At 42.6% G+C, this 17291-nt stretch overlaps 1 protein-coding gene across 6 annotated transcripts in view; it reads left to right on the forward strand.

Moving 5' to 3' along the window:
- Nucleotides 1-17291, forward strand: part of stas (Transmembrane protein stas) — a 157752-nt gene that overhangs the window by 130030 nt on the left and 10431 nt on the right. For all 6 annotated transcript variants that reach the window (XM_067091385.1, XM_067091384.1, XM_067091380.1 and 3 more), the window contains 3 exons: nt 8496-8644; nt 8788-8926; nt 9489-9580. In XM_067091385.1, the coding sequence (XP_066947486.1) occupies nt 8496-8644; nt 8788-8926; nt 9489-9580 (380 nt within the window). The remainder of the gene's footprint in view (nt 1-8495; nt 8645-8787; nt 8927-9488; nt 9581-17291) is intronic.

Raw genomic sequence — 17291 nt, forward strand, 5'->3', positions numbered from 1 at the left:
AGCCGTTGCTGACAGCTTTCTTTCAGCTTGAGAAAGTCAACCCGTAAGCCTTACCAGGTTCAGCTGGACAAGGTATAGAAGTAAGTGTCGTAAGGAAGGTCATTCCATCTCTAGACCTTCCATAGCCAGAATAGCTGATTTTCTTTTATTCCTTCGGGAAGTCAAGGGTCTTTCGTATTCGGCTATTACTGACTACCTCTCAACGATTAGCGGTACAGTTAGTTTCCACCTTCCTGAAATCTCTAGTAGTAAGATAATCGATGATTTATTACGTTCTTTTAAGATTGAACGTCCTGTCTTGCCGACCCAGGCCCCTCCGAGGGACCTGTTGGAAGTACTTCAATATTTTTCTTGCGTTCCCCCTGTCTTTGAACCCATTGAAGCTATAATGTTAAGACACTGACTAAGAAGTTGCTTTTTCTTACGGCTTTAGCTTCAGCTAGAGGGTTGGGCGAGCTTCAGGCAGTTTCTAGGTTGGGTTCCAATGCGAGAAATGATACTTATTTGTCTGTCTCCTGGAATTTGTGGCAAAGACAGAGTCGGGAGTTAAAACTCTGCCTCGTTCTGAAGAACCACATGGGAGGTCGACGGACCGGGAAAGTATGGACCTGACGGACGATCAAAGTACTCTCCAGCATGTCTCATCACCAAAAGCATCGATTGATAAGGTGAGTGTATAACTAAATAGATATCCTATGCAGAGCAGATTGGGAAGCTGCCATCTCTGTGGTTGTGAAAAGCGGGTGGGCCGCAAACTTAGATGGTTCTCCCGGAGGGCCAGCAGCTCTGCACTCTGCCTCATTCTCCTCCATACAAGAGAGGTTCTAAAGAGCCCCGTGGGAGGTCGACGGACCAAGAGTACTGACCTGACGGTCGATCAAAGTAGTCTCTAACATGTCTCTTCACTGAAAGCATTGATTGATATGGTGAGTGTATGACTAAACGGATATTTTATGCAGAGCAGATTGGTGAGTTACCATCTCTGCGGTCGTCAGAAGGCGTGCAATAGAGTTGATCCCTCCTCCTCTAAATGTTGTTAATCAGGCGAATTCAGGTGTTCAGGGAATGTATTGCAATATGAAGTTTTCATAATGAAACTAATATTGTAATACTTACCTGAACACCTGACTGATTCCCACCCTCTTTTCCCCACATCAATTTTGACCTTGAATAAAGCAGTTGACAAAAGTGGGAGTGTTGGCGCACACCTGTGTCAGCGTTGCTGACTGTTTATTATGGTAGCTCAAGTGACAAGGTTTTACCTGCAGCGTTGGTAACGCTGGCTGTTAAAATTCGCAATATAGGATTGGTAATTGAGAGTTGTTCGGGTTAGTGGGATTAAGGGCAAATTCAGGTGTTCAAGGAAGTATTATAATATTAGTTTTATTATGAAAACTTCATTTATTTACATGCAGCATTAATATTATTGTACCACATGCATCTTTAGGATAAATTATTAGTGTTTTATATGTATTATGGGTGTCTGGCTACCTTTTAGGAAAGAATTGGTATTATTTTAAAATTTTTATTGCTCAAATGCCAAAGCTTTGTTTTAAATTTTAGGGAAGACTCTTTAGACTCATTCTTGTTTCATCAGTTTGTGATAGTCATCACTTGTTTGGTCTATAACTTCTTAATCCCTCACTAGAATTTATGCTACTACATCTGTGTGTGCAGATATGGTGTTCACAGAAACCTTGCTTTGACCATAGGTACCATATTTGTTCATGTACTGTGAAAATCACAAACATGGATGTTATTTCTCAAACTTGACCTTTTATTGTATATTCCATCATTCTGCCATTTTGTTTGATTCATTCTGAGGATGTAGTAGTTTGAAAATATTTGGCCAAAATGGCTTAGTGGAAAAATAATATAGTTCTCTATGTAGTAGATGGGGAAAATCCATTAATGTCTCAAGTTTTAAATTAATGATCTGTCTTTCATCCTGTTATCCAAGTCCACTTCCCCTTTTTATGAGAACTTTCATCTGAAATTTTAACCAACAGTATTATAATGTTGATGTAGACATGGAAGAGTCTTCCAAGAAAATTTTGTTGCTTGATTGTGGTATGATTATTTTTGCTTATTTGATGAACTACAGTAAACCCCCCATATTCGCGGTCTCACGATTTGCATATATATGTTCTCTATGGAACATATATATGCATTATTCGCTGAAAATTTGCCCATTCACGGTATTTTTCATTGAGAAATATTCACTAATTACTGTGTTTTCATCTCATTGTCATGACTAAATGCACTTTTTGTGATAAAATTAAAATACTCAGGTTGTGCTTGAGTTACGATAATTCACCTTATGATAATTCAGTTTTGCAATGGGGTAAGCCATTAATACCGATACAACAATATTGATAAAATATTTGTAAATTTCACTCGGGTGCAGACAGCAGCATACAATCAGGCAGTGAGAGAGACGAAATTACAATAGATCAACTTCTTTTCCTCCATCTCTTTATCCCATCTTCTAGTTAAAAAAGTAAAAGAGAACGATAAAAGTATTGTTAGTAATGTTATACTTGAGTAAATGCGTACAGCCATAAACGGCGGAACGAGAAACTGTTGTTTTGCTTGTAACTGAATCGGATAACAACAGCCGCTTTGCTTGTATTTCAACCATTGTACGGTAATAAACAATTACCGTAGTTATAGTACAAATGACGTTAAGTAGAATAGGATGTGTTTTTACATTACAGTATACCCTTATTCGATATGGATAAAAGATCGGCAAGGAAGTACAGTATACTGCTAAACTTAAATTCGCAAGTTGTAGCTGAAGCTGAGAAAATGTTCAAGCTGCTAATGACTATAAATTATCATGCATCGGCAACATGGATGAAACTCAGCCATAATTAAAATTGGAGAGAAAGTATTTCAATCAAAACTACTGGACATGAAAGAACACATTACTGCTATTTTTACGCCAATAATCAATAAATACACAAAGCTCGTATTATGATGAAATCAAGTGAAAATAGCGAATGGAATCTTGATTTTTTCACACAAAACTAACGCCCCAAAAAGCCAACGTCGTCTAATAATGAAAAAAAATAAATTAATTAATTTCACAACGAGACGTATTCAAGTTACATTTCAACTTAAAAACACTTCGTATAACGAAAAATAACTTTGCCCCATATAAATAAAGTGTCTATAGATTCATTTATGCTAACTAGAAGCAAGAAAGGCGCTCTGAACTGAGTTAAATACAGCGAAATAAACTTACCGCGTAATCGATTTCCAAACCAAAACATTGATTGCAATTTATAATACAAAAGCAACATAAGAATATACCTGTATACAGTATTTTTGGATACAGTGAATTAAGGCGTAATATTTTAAAAGATCCATGGAAAAGATGCATATTGTTATGTTGATGTTTGCATAATACAGTATGTGAATATAGATTACAGTGTAATGTAGGCTAAACTGCCGTATATGTATACAATATACCATAGTGTAGGCTAAGATAATTCTTGTTTGTTATTCAATTTCTCTTTGTATTGAATTATTGTAAGTCACTGCATGAACCTCTAGAATTAGCTGATATTAATAATTACTATACCGTGTATGTATAGAGTATACTTTATAGTGTAGGCTAGGCTACCATACTTGTATACATGGTACTGAATACCCTAGTGTATGCTAGGCTATATTCGAGATACGTTTTTTCCAACAAACGATGGGTTTTTTGGAATCTAACCCTATCATAAGTAGGATAATACCTGTATAAGCATTTTTAGCTTGTTTTTGTGTGTTTGAACTATCAAAATAGGCAGTTCTAAGTGTTTTTAGAAAGTTTCTTAAGTATTTTGCAGGTTTTAGCTATTCATGGGGGTGTGTGGTACGTCTCCCCCCCGCGAATACGCAGGGTTTACTGTACTATGAATTTGCATATACCTTTATATTTTTTGTACATATAAATTACAGTATTATGATTTATTATTACAACTACCCAGATATAGACCAGTACATTGAGATATATAAACCTAAATTACAAAACAAAATTGATTTCACATATAGTTTAATCTTTGCATACCCTGTTGTACTTGGTTCATCACAATGTTCATTTGGCCCAGCTGCGTGCTTGATGTCTTTTACCACTTAGCAGCTCCATTTGGCTGTCCAGCTTGATTAAGTTAATGTAGTTCCATTTCAGTTCTCATATAAGGAAAAAATCCTTTGAGGAAACCATATGAGTGTCTAGAAATGTTATTCTTTGGTCTCATGAAACTAATATCATCTGTTATATAAGTAACTTACCCAGTAATCACTTAGCTAAGAGTTTCTACTCGCACGGGAGCTCAAATTTTGAAATTCGCAATAGCAGTACTTTTGTTTATGTAGGTGACTAGCCCCGCCCACTTTCGGTGTAAGAGAGGAACAACTCAGCCAAGAGCTTCAATTTGTTTCTGCCATTTTAAGAACACATACGGTTCTAAGATTGCAGCTTGTTTTTTTTTTTTGGAATTTGGTTGAGATCTTCCCTTACGGTGAGGTATTTTGCCTACGGTAGCCTTTGGCTTATGTATTTAGCTAGGTTTTCACTGAAACCTTTAATTGGATTATTAGTCTCTTAGTGAGTGTACCGATTTTGACTTTTCTTGTGTTAGTTGACAATGTCTGACACTAGCACTTCTAGTTTTGGGTATTGCACCAAAGGCTGCAATACTTGTTTGATGAGAGCATGCTACAATTCTCACACCCTTTGCACTACCTTTAGAGGACAAGTATGTTCTGTTGACCTGACCTGTGAAGAGAGTAGGGACTGGGGTGAGAAGAAATGGAAGACTTTATCTTCTTACTCGAGTAAGTTGGAGAGACCGAGGTTAAATCATTAGCTAGCCAGAGTAAGACTCCGAAGTCTAGTAATGCAGAAGTACCTCTTATCACTCCTCCTGGGTAGTGAGAGTTCATTAGGAGGGATATCTATTCCCTTCAAAGAGAGACCTCCATTAATGAACACTCCCGTCGCATTGACGGCCTACTCCATAGGATCAGAGAGGTATTCAGCCCTTCAGAGGAAGTCTCATCCCTCCTCAGAAAAGGGGCAATAGACATAGTCAAGGATATCGGGTCAAGTGGGTTCTACAACAGACTGTTTGTGGTTCCCAAGGCAACAGGAGGATGGAGCCGGTCCTCAATGTGAGTGCTCTGAATTTCATAGTAAAGACGAAATTCCACATGGAAACAGCTCAATCCGTCCTGGCATCAGTTCGTCAGGGAGACTAGATGGTGTCCCTCAACATGCAGGACATGTACTTCCACACCCCCATTCATCAAAATTCGAGGAAGTACCTCAGGTTTGTTTTCGAGAACCAAGTGTTTCAGTTTTGAGCTCTCTGCTTTGGCCTGTCGACAGCCCCACAAGTGTTTACATAAGTTCTCGCTATATCTAGATGATTGGCTGCTTCATTCATCCATGAAGGAACAGTTCATGGAGAACCTTTGGAAAATTTTGTTACTGACACAAGACCTGGGTTTATTGTTGAACCTGCAGAAATCCCGGCTGATTCCTTCTCAGAGAATTCTTTACTTGGGGATGATGATAGATGCTTAGAATTTTTGGGCTTTTCCATCCCCCTGAGGAAAGTCAATCTTTTCCCTTCTCTCCGTTCGTGCTCAGCCACTCAGTGGATGAGTCCGCTGGGCACCCTGGCATCCATGAAGCAGTTCACAAGGTTGGGAAGGTTGCACATGAGACCCCTGCAATTTTTCCCAGGGGTCAACTGGGATCGGAAGCTTCATCAAGGCTTGTGCATATTTCCGGTAACGTAAGAGATCAAGGAGGACCTGTGTTGGTGGAACTCCACAGAAAGGTTGATGAAAAGAAAGCCTCTTCCATGTGTGAACCCCAACCTAGACTACTTCGAGTCAGATCTAGGTTGGGGAGCTCTCCTAGGGAACAAGGAAGTTTCAGGGATGTGGTCCCGAGAAGAGGGGGGATTGCACTTCCTCAAGGAGCTAAAAGCAATCCACTTTGGTACTGCAGCATTTCTTGACTGAAGCCCGCAACAAGACGGTAACGTTCCGTGTGGACAACACCACGACATTAGCTTTTATCAGACTTCAAGGGGGAACTCACTTGTTCTCTCTCTGCGAGACAGCAAAGGCTCTGCTTCTTTGGACAGATCAGAACAAAACCAGGTTAATAACACGCTTCATTCAGGGGAAGTCCAATGTGGTGGTGGACGAACTGAGGCATCGCAATCAGAACCTCCCTATGGAGTGGACCCTGGACCATCGAGTTTGTGCCAACCTGTGGAAACTGCCGGGGAACCAACCCTGGATTTATTTGCAACATCCAGGAACCATCATCTTCCTCTGTTCTGCTCCCCTTTTCTGGATCCTCTAGCATGGGCAACAGATGCCATGATTCAAGATTGGTCCACTCTGGATCTCTATGCCTTCCCTCCACTCAGGATGATCAGGGAAGTCCTGAACAAATTTCAGGCTCACGAGAATGTCAAATGACTCTAATAGCACCGTTTTGGCCTCAGAAAGAATGGTTGCCAGAACTTTTTGATCTCCTTGTGGACTTTCCAAGGCTTCTTCCTTTGATTCCAAGCCTGCTCAAACAATCCCATTTCAGGAGGTTTCATCTAGATACATCCACTCTGGCCCTGACAGGATTTCGACTGTCATCAAACTTGTTTTCAAGAGGTACGGTGGAAGCTGTTGCTAAATGTAGATCCAGATCTTCCAACAGAGCCTACCTGGCGAAGTGGACAGTTTTTAGACTCTGATGTAGAAGACATAATGTTTCATCTTCTAAAATATCTATCGAGCAAATAGCAGATTTCCATCTCTACTTAAGAACTTCCAGAGGTCTGTCTTCTTTGACCATTAGAGGGTACAGGCCGATGCTTAGGTCCGTGTTTCGACACAGAGGTTTGGACATCTCCTTGAATCAAGATATATCTGACCTCATTAAGTCATTTAATACCTTTAAGATTAGGAAGGGAGAGACATTTTCCTGGAACCTGGATGTTGTCCATTTTTAAATGGCTCTCGAGTCCACGCTTTGAACCCCTTCGCTCCTCCTCGCTGAGAGATCTTTTCAGGAAGACTATTTTTCTCGTGGCGCTGGCCACAGCAAAGAGTGAGTGAGCTGCACGTGATGGATAAAAGAATTGGATTCTCCCAGAGGAACAGTTTTTTCTCTTACCTTGGGTTTTCCAGCAAAGAACGAAAATCCGTCACAACCCTGGCCTCGTTCTTTTACCATAAAAAGTCTGGTGGATTTGCTAGGCACAGAAGAAAAGGAGAGGACTCTTTGCCCTGTAAGAGCTCTTAGACACTATCTCCAAAGGACTGAGAAAATTAGAGGACTGTCAAGTAATCTTTGGTAATCAGTAAAAACCTGTCTAGACCCCTTTCAAAGAATGCCCTCTCATTTTTAAGGGATCTCATTTTGGAGGCGCACTCCCAGATAGGAGAGGATGCGTTACCTGTACTGAAGGTTAGAACTCACGATGATAGGGCAGTTGCTACCTCAGTAGCTTTTAAGCACAATCTCTCCCTCTCTTTGATTTTACAAGCTACATAAGGGAAGTGCAATTTAGTGTTCGCGATGCATTATTTCAGGACGTAGAAACAGTCTACAAGAATTGCAGTACCTTAGGACCTTTGTCCGTGGCTGGCAAAGTCTTGGGTGAGGAAGCATAGGAAGCATTCTTTCCATTTTATCTCTTTGCTTTGATATAGGGTGTCGATTCCTAGGGGAGCCTGGAGGGTACTATGTACCTGGAGTGCCCACAATTTTTTTAGTGTTGAGTGGTGGTGATATTGTTTTTTAGGTGATGTAGGTGACAGCGTTCTCTGGTTATTCGTGTTTGTGATACTGTGCCCTTGGCAGGGGTAAATATTATTGCTTTGTTGGCCTTCGGAAAATTTCCTCGCCGCAAAGCTCCTACTGATACTTCGTCAGCGTTCGGATTACTCTTCCGCTGCGAAGTCCCTCTTGAGTAGGGGCAATCCTGGCTATGTCACCAAGCCACAACAAGGTTGAGCTGAGTGCCGACCAGAGGCAGTATCCACCTTCAGCAGCTCTCTCACCAGGTAAGGTGTTCTCAAATTCATTAACCTTTTAATGTTTTGGGGTACAAGATGTCCATGAATCCCCACCACTTGTCAGTGTGGATTCAGTTAAGTAATTACGGGGTAAGTTACTTATATAAAGATGACATTTTTATAGTAAAATAAAGTTTTATATATACTTACCCAGTAATTATGGACGGAGCTCGCCCTCTTCCCCTTGTGTGGACATTTAAGCATAAACAAATTGAAGCTCTTGGCTGAGTTGTTCCTCTCTTACCCTGAAAGTGGGCGGGGCTTGTCACCTACATAAACAAAAGTATTGCTACTGCGAATTTCAAAATTTAAGCTGCCATGCAAGTATAAACTCTTGGCTAAGTAATTACTGGGTAAGTATATATAAAACTATTTTATTATATAAATGTCATTTTGCATAGGTTTTCTGTTTCGATGGGAGGTTGCCTTGCTTCTCATCTGTTTCTGCTCGGCTACTGGTGCTTCATTTTGTTACCTGCTGTCATACTTGGCTGGCAGACCTCTTGTCCAGAAGTATATCCCAGAAAGGGCAAAATCATGGCAGGACAAGGTAGTATGCTTTCTCTTGTATTTAATGTAATATTTAGAGCAATATTTTAATTGTTTAATTACCTTCATTTTTTTCCTTCACAAGAATATTTTTATATATAAACTATGTACCAAGAACTGAGACTAAGATAATTTTTCTTTCAGGTTGATAAGCAACGAGACAATCTGCTCTTTTATATCATATTCTTGCGAATCACCCCTTTTCTTCCCAATTGGTTTATTAACATAACCAGTCCTGTCATTAATGTTCCACTTTGGCCATTTTGGTTTGGCACCTTCCTAGGTAAGCTTTGCAAGTTCTGTTTTTAAAAGCATGTTTGTTCTTGTGGGTTGGAAAGTATTATGCATCCATTATTTTGACAAACTGGTGTCACAAAATAAGGCTGTAGACCTAAGACTTGAAATGGTGTAGTATAATGAAGTTTTTCAGTTTACTAAAAGTAGGCAGGTAAAGTGTGTTTTTTATCTGTCTTAGATATCCATATTATTTTGTTTGAAATGGCTCCATATATTCACATTTACTGATGGAATATTCTGCTTTGCTAGAAGGCAACAAGAGAACCTCTTTGCTTCTCATCTGCTTCAGTAATTGGTATTAATTTCTGTCAAGTTATTTAGTAAATTCAACTGTTCATATAAATAACATAACTGATATGAGATCTAATTGATTCATTACAAACACTATATTAAAAAGGACTTTGCCTTGGAGTGGAACTGATTTCTATATCCCTTTTTCTCACTTCTCATTACTTTGAAAATATTGCTTTTGATAGGCTGAGTGCCAGTTATTGTATTTGCAATGATAAGGGTTTATAAATGTTATCAATATATTTTAATTTTTTCAGGTGTTGCTCCACCCAGTATTCTAGCTGTTCAAGCAGGTACGACATTGTACCAACTCACATCTTCCAGAGATGCCTTTTCATTTACCTCCCTTGTAAGTATGATGTACTGTAGTAGCTCATTGAGGTAATGGATAAAAGCGTCCTAGCGTACACTGATATAAAGGAAACTCCAATACATATATCGTTGTATATTTACGTGAATGCGTGTTTGCCATTAAGTATATTTGTACCCTGTACCCCTTAAACCAAAATTCTTATAACTGCATATTTTAACAGTTCACTGCCTAATTTAATAGTTCAAATAAAAATATACCTTAGATTATCATACTAAAACAATATAACATCAATTCAAACAAAAATACACCCCGAGCCATCATCCCCAAACACCCAAAGTCATCTTACATTACCCTCCTACAACTTTCACTCTTAAGTATATACACCCCTAAAATGCTTATAACAGTGATTTACTACTGTAATTTTAAAATATTAATAATACTGTAAACACAGCAAAATATCTATACAGGTTTACAATCTCTTATCTGTACAGTGAACCCCCCCCATATTCGCGGGGGATGCGTCCCACACACCCCTGCAAATAGCTAAAATCTGCGAATACTTAAAACCCCTCTAAAAGCACTTAGAACTGCCCATTTTGATAGTTTAAACACAGAAAAAACCTGTAAAAATGCATATACCCAAGTATTTTAAGTTTTATTGCAAAAAGTGCATTTATTCGTGAAAATTATATGAAAATACAGTAATTAGTGAATATTTCTCAGTGAAAAATACCACGAATGGGCGAATTTTCCGCGAATAATGGCTAGATATGTTCCACAGAGAAACCCGCGAATGCGTGAGTCCGCGAATCATGAGAACGCGAATACGGGGGGTTCACTGTAATTCTGAAAACCGATATATTTTGTGGAGGAAAATAATCATTTGCAAAGGTTAAACAATACAAGTATGTTTATAATAGTGATGATTTAAATAAAGGTTGTTTTGCTTGCTGCATCCAGTTACAGTATTTCTGGATCGGGGTCCCGTGTCACCCGGTGAAATAGTCCATTCAGCACTTATTTCTAGGTAATTCCGTTGCTAGATACCAGAGAAAGCTAAATGAAATGCTGGAGTTACTACCCCAGAGCGAGCTCCACTAGATGGAGTCGTGTATGGAAAAGGGTGAACTACAAAAACACGGAACCTTATCCTATAGAGATTCCCAATGTCAAAAGTCCCAACGAGAGAGGTGCGATACAAGCCCATGCACTACTCGCGGACTGTATACAAGGCAACACTAGCCGCATTCCATTTTAGCACGTTTTTTCGTTCACACGTAATTTCGTTGTGATCCTTATTTTGTGCTCTATTTTGGATTTTTATGGCATCCTCGCAAGGTTCTTCTTCAATTACTTGAGTACCAGTGTTTTGTTGTTTTTAGGCGATTGAGGCTTCTTATTTTCCTTTAGTTTAATAATTAAAGGAATTTATAACGCCCGTCTCGATCTCCTCTCACGTAAATCTCTTGACCTCTCTTGGTCTTGGCTCGGCATATTTGTTTTGTGTTTTTATTTGTATCCCTTTTTATTTGGGATGTTTTACCATTAATGATCCCTATCTTTAGTGGGTTTGATTAATTTTTGTTTGTTCTGTACCCATTTTACGAGAAGTGCTGTTTACCGTTTAGGCTACGAGCTACCCCCTCGGGCCCATTCGCTTTTTCATGACCCGTTACGAGAGTGATTTTATTATGGTAGTGATGTTTAGCGTTTAGGCTACGAGCTACCCACTGGCCCATTCGCCTTTTATCATGGCTTCTTTACGGGAGTGATGTTTAGCGTTTAGGCTACGAGCTACCCCTCGGGCCCATTCGCTTTTATCGTGGCTTCAATACGAGGAATGTTGTTGAGCGTTTAGGCTACTGAGCTTCCCCTCGAGCCCATTCGCTTATTATCATGGCCTCATTATGCTTTATTTTTGTCACTCACTTCTCTTAGCCTTTGGGGATCTTATTTTCATTGGTACTGTTACGCTTTTTACTTTGTTTTCATAATTTTGTTTATTTTGTGAATTTTGTGTTCCCTTCCTGATCAAGTGCTGTCTTGCTGTTTAGGCTACGTGGTTCCCCCTCGGGCCTATTCGCTTCTCATTTTGGCTTTATTTTGCCTTGTTTTAGACTCACTTCTCTAAGTGTATGGGAACATGATTTTCATTGTTACATTTAATTTTTGACCTTGTGCTTGGATGCTTTTGAATTTTGGGATACTTTCATTTAACTGGAGGTCGGTCATGTCCCTTCACGTCCATGTCGTGTTGGGCCTGCCTATCCTCCTACATGTACCTTACAGACAATTTTTGTTTTATTATGATTTTTTTTTTTTGAGTTATTTGTAGCCTTTACCCCTCTCCTAGGCTTCCTTCCTTTACATCGCCTCAGTTAGGTTAGCCTAGGGGTTGGCTGTAACACTTTTCCCTTCGGGGAAAAATTCGTTTAGGCGGGGACGATCTCGATCTGTACGTATGAGTTTCATGTCGGTGATCTCGTTCTGTACATGTGTGTTTTATGTCTGGTGCTTCCCTTTGTTTGGTTTTGACTTGGATATATTGCCTACGTCCACCCTCTCCCTGTTTCGGCTTTTCACTTAGGCTAATGTTCCTAATAAGTTAAGCTGGAATAGCGAGGGTTTACCTGCGTAGCCTATCCTAGTTCAATCCTTCTTTGGGTTGCTTACCAATGGTGACGGGAGTGCTCTCCCCACTCCTGTTCACACTTCTTTTACCGACTATATATATGTTATTTTGTGGTTTCGAGAGTCCCCTTCTCTCCCTTTTATCTTTTGCTCTCTCTCTCCCCTTGGTTTGTTTTCAAGTTTGTTAACTTTCCAAGGCTTGAGAGCAATTATCCTTATTTTATGTCGTAGCCTAAATCCCCTCCCTCTGCATTGATTGATTGTCCTTCGGTGTCTGAGTTGGCACTCCACCTGGACCTGGAGGTGACCAGGAGTGCTCTCCCCACTCCTGTTCACACTCCTTTTATCTTTCATTGCTCTCCTGGCCGTAGAGGTTTTTGCCCTTCCTCTCTTTTTCTCTCGCTCTTGTCGTGCGACACAGCTTACATAGCGAGGGGATCTATGAGAATCTCTGGGCGCCCGGGGAGTGCTGTCCCACCCCTGGTCGCTGCTTTGGGTTACCAACCTCCTGGCCTATCCTTCCCCCTTCCTTTTACGTCGACTATTTCCCTTCGTGGTGCTTCCTACACGTTCGCACCTCACTGTTGGGATCTCATACGAGGCCAGTTAGCGTTCTCCACCTAACTGTCTTCCGCTTTATTTACTTTGGCGTTCCCCCTCCTTTTTGCTACTACCTGTTCGGTGTTTCGTTATCTTGTTGGGCGCTCTCCTTGCTTACTGCTACGGCGGTTTTAGTGTTTAGCGGTCGGCGTTTATTCCCCCCACCGCTATCACCGTTCAGGATATCCTCCTCCGGGGTTTCCTCTCTTGGCTCGGAGTGCGCCCACTTCCGAACAGTTCATAACCTTCCCACATTTTGTTCAAACATGATCGCTTCGAATGTTCCGTTGACTCTGTTTTTATGTCTATGAGTTTTGTCCTGTTAGCCCGGTTTTCTCTCCGGTTTTCTCCGGGGGTTTTCCTGGTCTGACTAGGCTTTGGCTGCTACGGTACTCTGCTCCGGCATCCGTTCCAGCATGCTTTTTTCTCATACGTTTTCGACTGGTTTTGTCAAGTGCAGGAATGCTCCGCTATCCTACAACAAACCAGCGGTCACGGAGTCTATAGCTCCCATTCCAGTGCGCAGTCTGTTTTGGATTTATAGTTTGGCACGGAAGGTTATGAAGTACGCTATGCTCTCCTCGAGCAGGCTTCTTGATGAACCCGTAGGTTTCATATATACCTGTCGGTTTCGTCTCCGCCAAACTCCGCCTCATGTGACTTATTCTTGACTCGGAAGGTTGTAAAGTACGCTATGCTCTCTCCGAGCAGGCTACTTGATGAATCCGTAGGTTTTATTTACACCAGTCGGTTTTATCGCCGCCAAACGCCGCCTCCTTTGGCTTATTATTAGTCGTTTGGCACCCGGCAGGTTGCGTTGTACGCTATGCTCTCCCAAGCAGGCTACCTGATGAATCCGTAGGTTTCATATATACCTGTCGGTTTTACCTCCGTCAAGCTCCGCCTCATGTGGCTTATTAATAGTCGCTCTTTCGAACTCCGTCTCCGGGCGGGATTCTCGTTAATTCGGTAGGTTTCATATAAACCTATCGGTTCTCCGCCTCTTGTGGCTTATTAATAGTTAATCTTTCGGTGTTTGGGCTCTCTCCGGCGAGATTCTCGGTGGATCGGTAGGTTTCATACGCCTATCGATTTCCTCCGCCAAACTCCGTTTCGGGCGAGATTCTCGGTAAATTGGTAGGTTTCATATACACCTATCGGTTTTTCCTTCACCAAACTCCGTCTTATATAAATTATTGATAGTTGTTCCTCCGGTGTCTGGGGTTCTAATTTTTCCCCCTCCTGGAGGCCGGCCGCAAGTCTCGTAACTCTTCGCTTCAAGTTAATTGGTTACGGAGAGTTTTCTGAAGACGTTGCGGCCTTCTGTCTCGTTCTCGGGCCTGTGAACATCGTCCCGGAGCGATAAGTAGGTGCGGGAATAATTGAGACAAGCCTTTTCCGCTTAGCTCGGAATTAGGTGAGGCAAACTTTTCCTTTAGGGGATTCGTTACCTTCTCATCCCTTTTCGACGGTTCCTGGTCTACCGTCCCTAAGGTGAAGTCAGTAAAAAAAAAAAAAAAAAAAAAAGACCACCCTTTTTTAAACCAAGAAGACCCGCTCCGGGGCCCCCTCAAGGACGTCTCGGATCTCTAATCCGGTGCCATCTACGAGTTTGGCCTCGTCTTCTGGAAAGGGACACGGCCCAAGCAAAGCAAGGCGGTTACCCCCTCCTTCCTTTGTTGAAAACTCTTTTACGGGTCTCCTTATAAGGAGCTCGTTATGAGGGTCATTGTCAACCTATTAACTAACTATCTACGTCATGGTCCATGCCTTCCCTTTCCCAGGAGCTTAAATCCCAAGAGATTAATCTCAAGACTCATTGTCAATGGATCACCTGTTAAGTCCTGCTCCGTTCTGGAATTCTATCGTTCCGGACATCTCCACCTCTTTTCCCCTCCAGTCTGGGGAATCTTGGTGCCTTCCCTTTATGCTTCCCAGCATGAAGGCACCCTCCTGTCGGGGGTGTGGGCACACGGAGGTTGGTGGAAGGGCATTTCTTCCCTTCCGGTCTGGTATCCTCTTATCCGGGTTTTACCAGACTGTCAGAACGAGCATGGCATCTGTCTGGCAGGATCCATAAGTGAGCCCTCAGCTAGGGGCTGGACACATCGTCTCCCTGAGGACTCTAACGGAGTGGCAGGCGGAGAATTCCAAGTTCACGCCAGCTGTGGGGTCTTACCGTGCTCTCTTGAGAGCCCTGTTTCTTACCCCTTGTGCTCGAATGTAGCCCCTCTTATCAACAGGCTTGTTTTGAAAATGTATCGCTGAGGCATTTCCGGGAGACAGATATCACAGATACATTCACAGTGAATCTTCTAACCCTGGACTACGCTTCTAATTTATTCAGCGTACAGCTCCTAAGCTTCGAGTCAATTTTCGGAAGCTGAAACAGGGTGTAAGTCAGGCTTGCCCGTTCCGCCTTGAGCTGAAAAATCTTATGAACGGTTTCACCTGGAGAATTAATCTTTTCCCAGGTGGGCGTTGTTACGGCCCATCTGGGGCTACTATTGTTACCCAGAGCCTCCGTTCTCATGGGTGTCTACCCTACGAGCAGAAACGGTCTGATCTTGCTGGGACCTGCCCTAAGTCCGGCAAGAAGTTCATGTAGTTCAAGAGCCCCCCTGCTCAGGCGGTGGTGCAGGCTCTTCAGGTCTCTGCCCCTAGACAGCCGTCAGCTCTCACTCCCAGCCTCCATGTCTCTGCCTCCCCCACGGGAAAGAGATAGCAATGCCCGCCGGGGTTTTCTTTGCTTCATACGAAAACCTAAGGAAAAAATTTTCACTAGACATTTGGCAAGAGGCTCTGACCCTCGGGGTTATCATAGGAGCAGGGATGCATCCTACTCCTCTCCGAGAAATTGGGAAGGCTTTCGCTTCACGGGAGGCAATCAAGCCTCCTCCCTGTAGTATTTCTCATATGGGTGGGAGGCTGTACCATTTTCGGGGCCACTGGAACTTCAGTTCCTGGGCCCAGAGTATAGTTATCAGGGCCCGGGGTGGAGCTGGACTGTTGTTCCCCCAATCAGGTTCAATCAGCCTCCGGCCAGAGTTCTGGGGTCTTTGCGAATGGCCTGTCAGGCTTTTTCAGTCTGCCAAGGAAGTTCCCTTCCACTGGTAAATTTTTTCCGGCGTGTCCCGTTTGTTTTCCTTATTCATGCGGCAAGTCTCGGTTGCTTACAGTCTTGTGGGTTCGGATCCTACTGCGCCGTGGAGCCGTAACCACCTCTATAGACCTTTCCGACGCTTCCTTTCACATCTTGGTTGCAGAAAGGTCCTATCCCTTCTTGGGATTCAGACTCGGGAGCAGGCGCACCCCTTCAGGTTCATGCCCTCCTCAATGCGGCTCCAGAGTCTTCGCCAGTTTGAACAATACCGTAGTTCAACAGCTCCGGTATTAGGAGGCTATGCTAGCTGCATATCTAGTTGCCTGGCTCATTTGGGCACCCAGCGTCGGGAATTGCCTGAGGGCGCGGTCATTATAATCGGTTTCTAGTCTTTGGGCTTCTAAGTAACCAGGAAGGAATCCCACCTGATTCAGGAGGGTAGCCTTCCGTAGTTATGAATCCAGTGGAAGTGGAAAGAGATAGCAAGGGCATCTTATCATTTCATCATCTCAAGCATACCTCTCCCGTGCCCAAGAAAAGGTCCTGGTTTTCTCCAGTTTGCTTCAGTGACGGTTCTCCTTCTGAAGTCAAAGCTGGAGTTTATGACCAGGTATGGTGGAGTCAGGGACGTGTCTCCTTGATTCCTCCTACTTGAATAGTGGCCTCCGGCCTTGCACAACTGTCAAGTGCTTACCGAAGTCAGTTCCTCTCCAGCTTTCCCCTCCGGCCTCAGTATTCCACACCGTCACCTCTCTGGCGGGTGAGGTGGTTATTTTTTGGCCCAATGGAGTACATGGTACTTAGTCGGTCACGTTCCGACAGTTCCATATCAACGCTTTGGAGGGCGGTGACAGTCTTCCTGTCCTTGGAAACTCCCCCCCCAAGAGGTTTCCTTTTAGGCTGGTTCTGAACAAAACAGCAATAGTGCGCTGCGTAAACAGGTGGTTTTGGACTCGAATTGCTCCGTTCAGGTTATGGTTCATTCTTCTCCATAACCAACAGACGCAGGTGCCTCTGTCTACCACCCTTCTCGTAGGGGTCCAAAAGGTCACTGCTTTTTCCCTATCCAGGGCCTCCCCCCTGGTGTCGGAATAGTCCTTAGGCGGAGCATCATTCAGGTAGTCTTGTGACCTTTTCCTGGGCCTGGAAGTAGGTCTGTTTGCAACCCAATTCAGCCACAAACTATCAAGCTGTCCCGTCTAGTATAAACTCAGCCTGCGTCAGCCCCCTCAAACTCTGATGTCCTGGCTTTGTGGTCTTTGTGAATCTTACAGTTGAGGAGGAAACTGATATTGGTCCTGTTATTACTGTTTTCCTGAAATCAGTTAAGGGATCCTACTCTACTGCAGTATGGTTCTGCAGTTAAGTAACTAGCACTCTTCACATAGTTTTCGAAGCTATAGTACTGATGCG

Source organism: Macrobrachium rosenbergii, chromosome 48, assembly GCF_040412425.1.
Source record: "Macrobrachium rosenbergii isolate ZJJX-2024 chromosome 48, ASM4041242v1, whole genome shotgun sequence".
Taxonomy (NCBI): Eukaryota; Metazoa; Arthropoda; class Malacostraca; order Decapoda; family Palaemonidae; genus Macrobrachium; species Macrobrachium rosenbergii.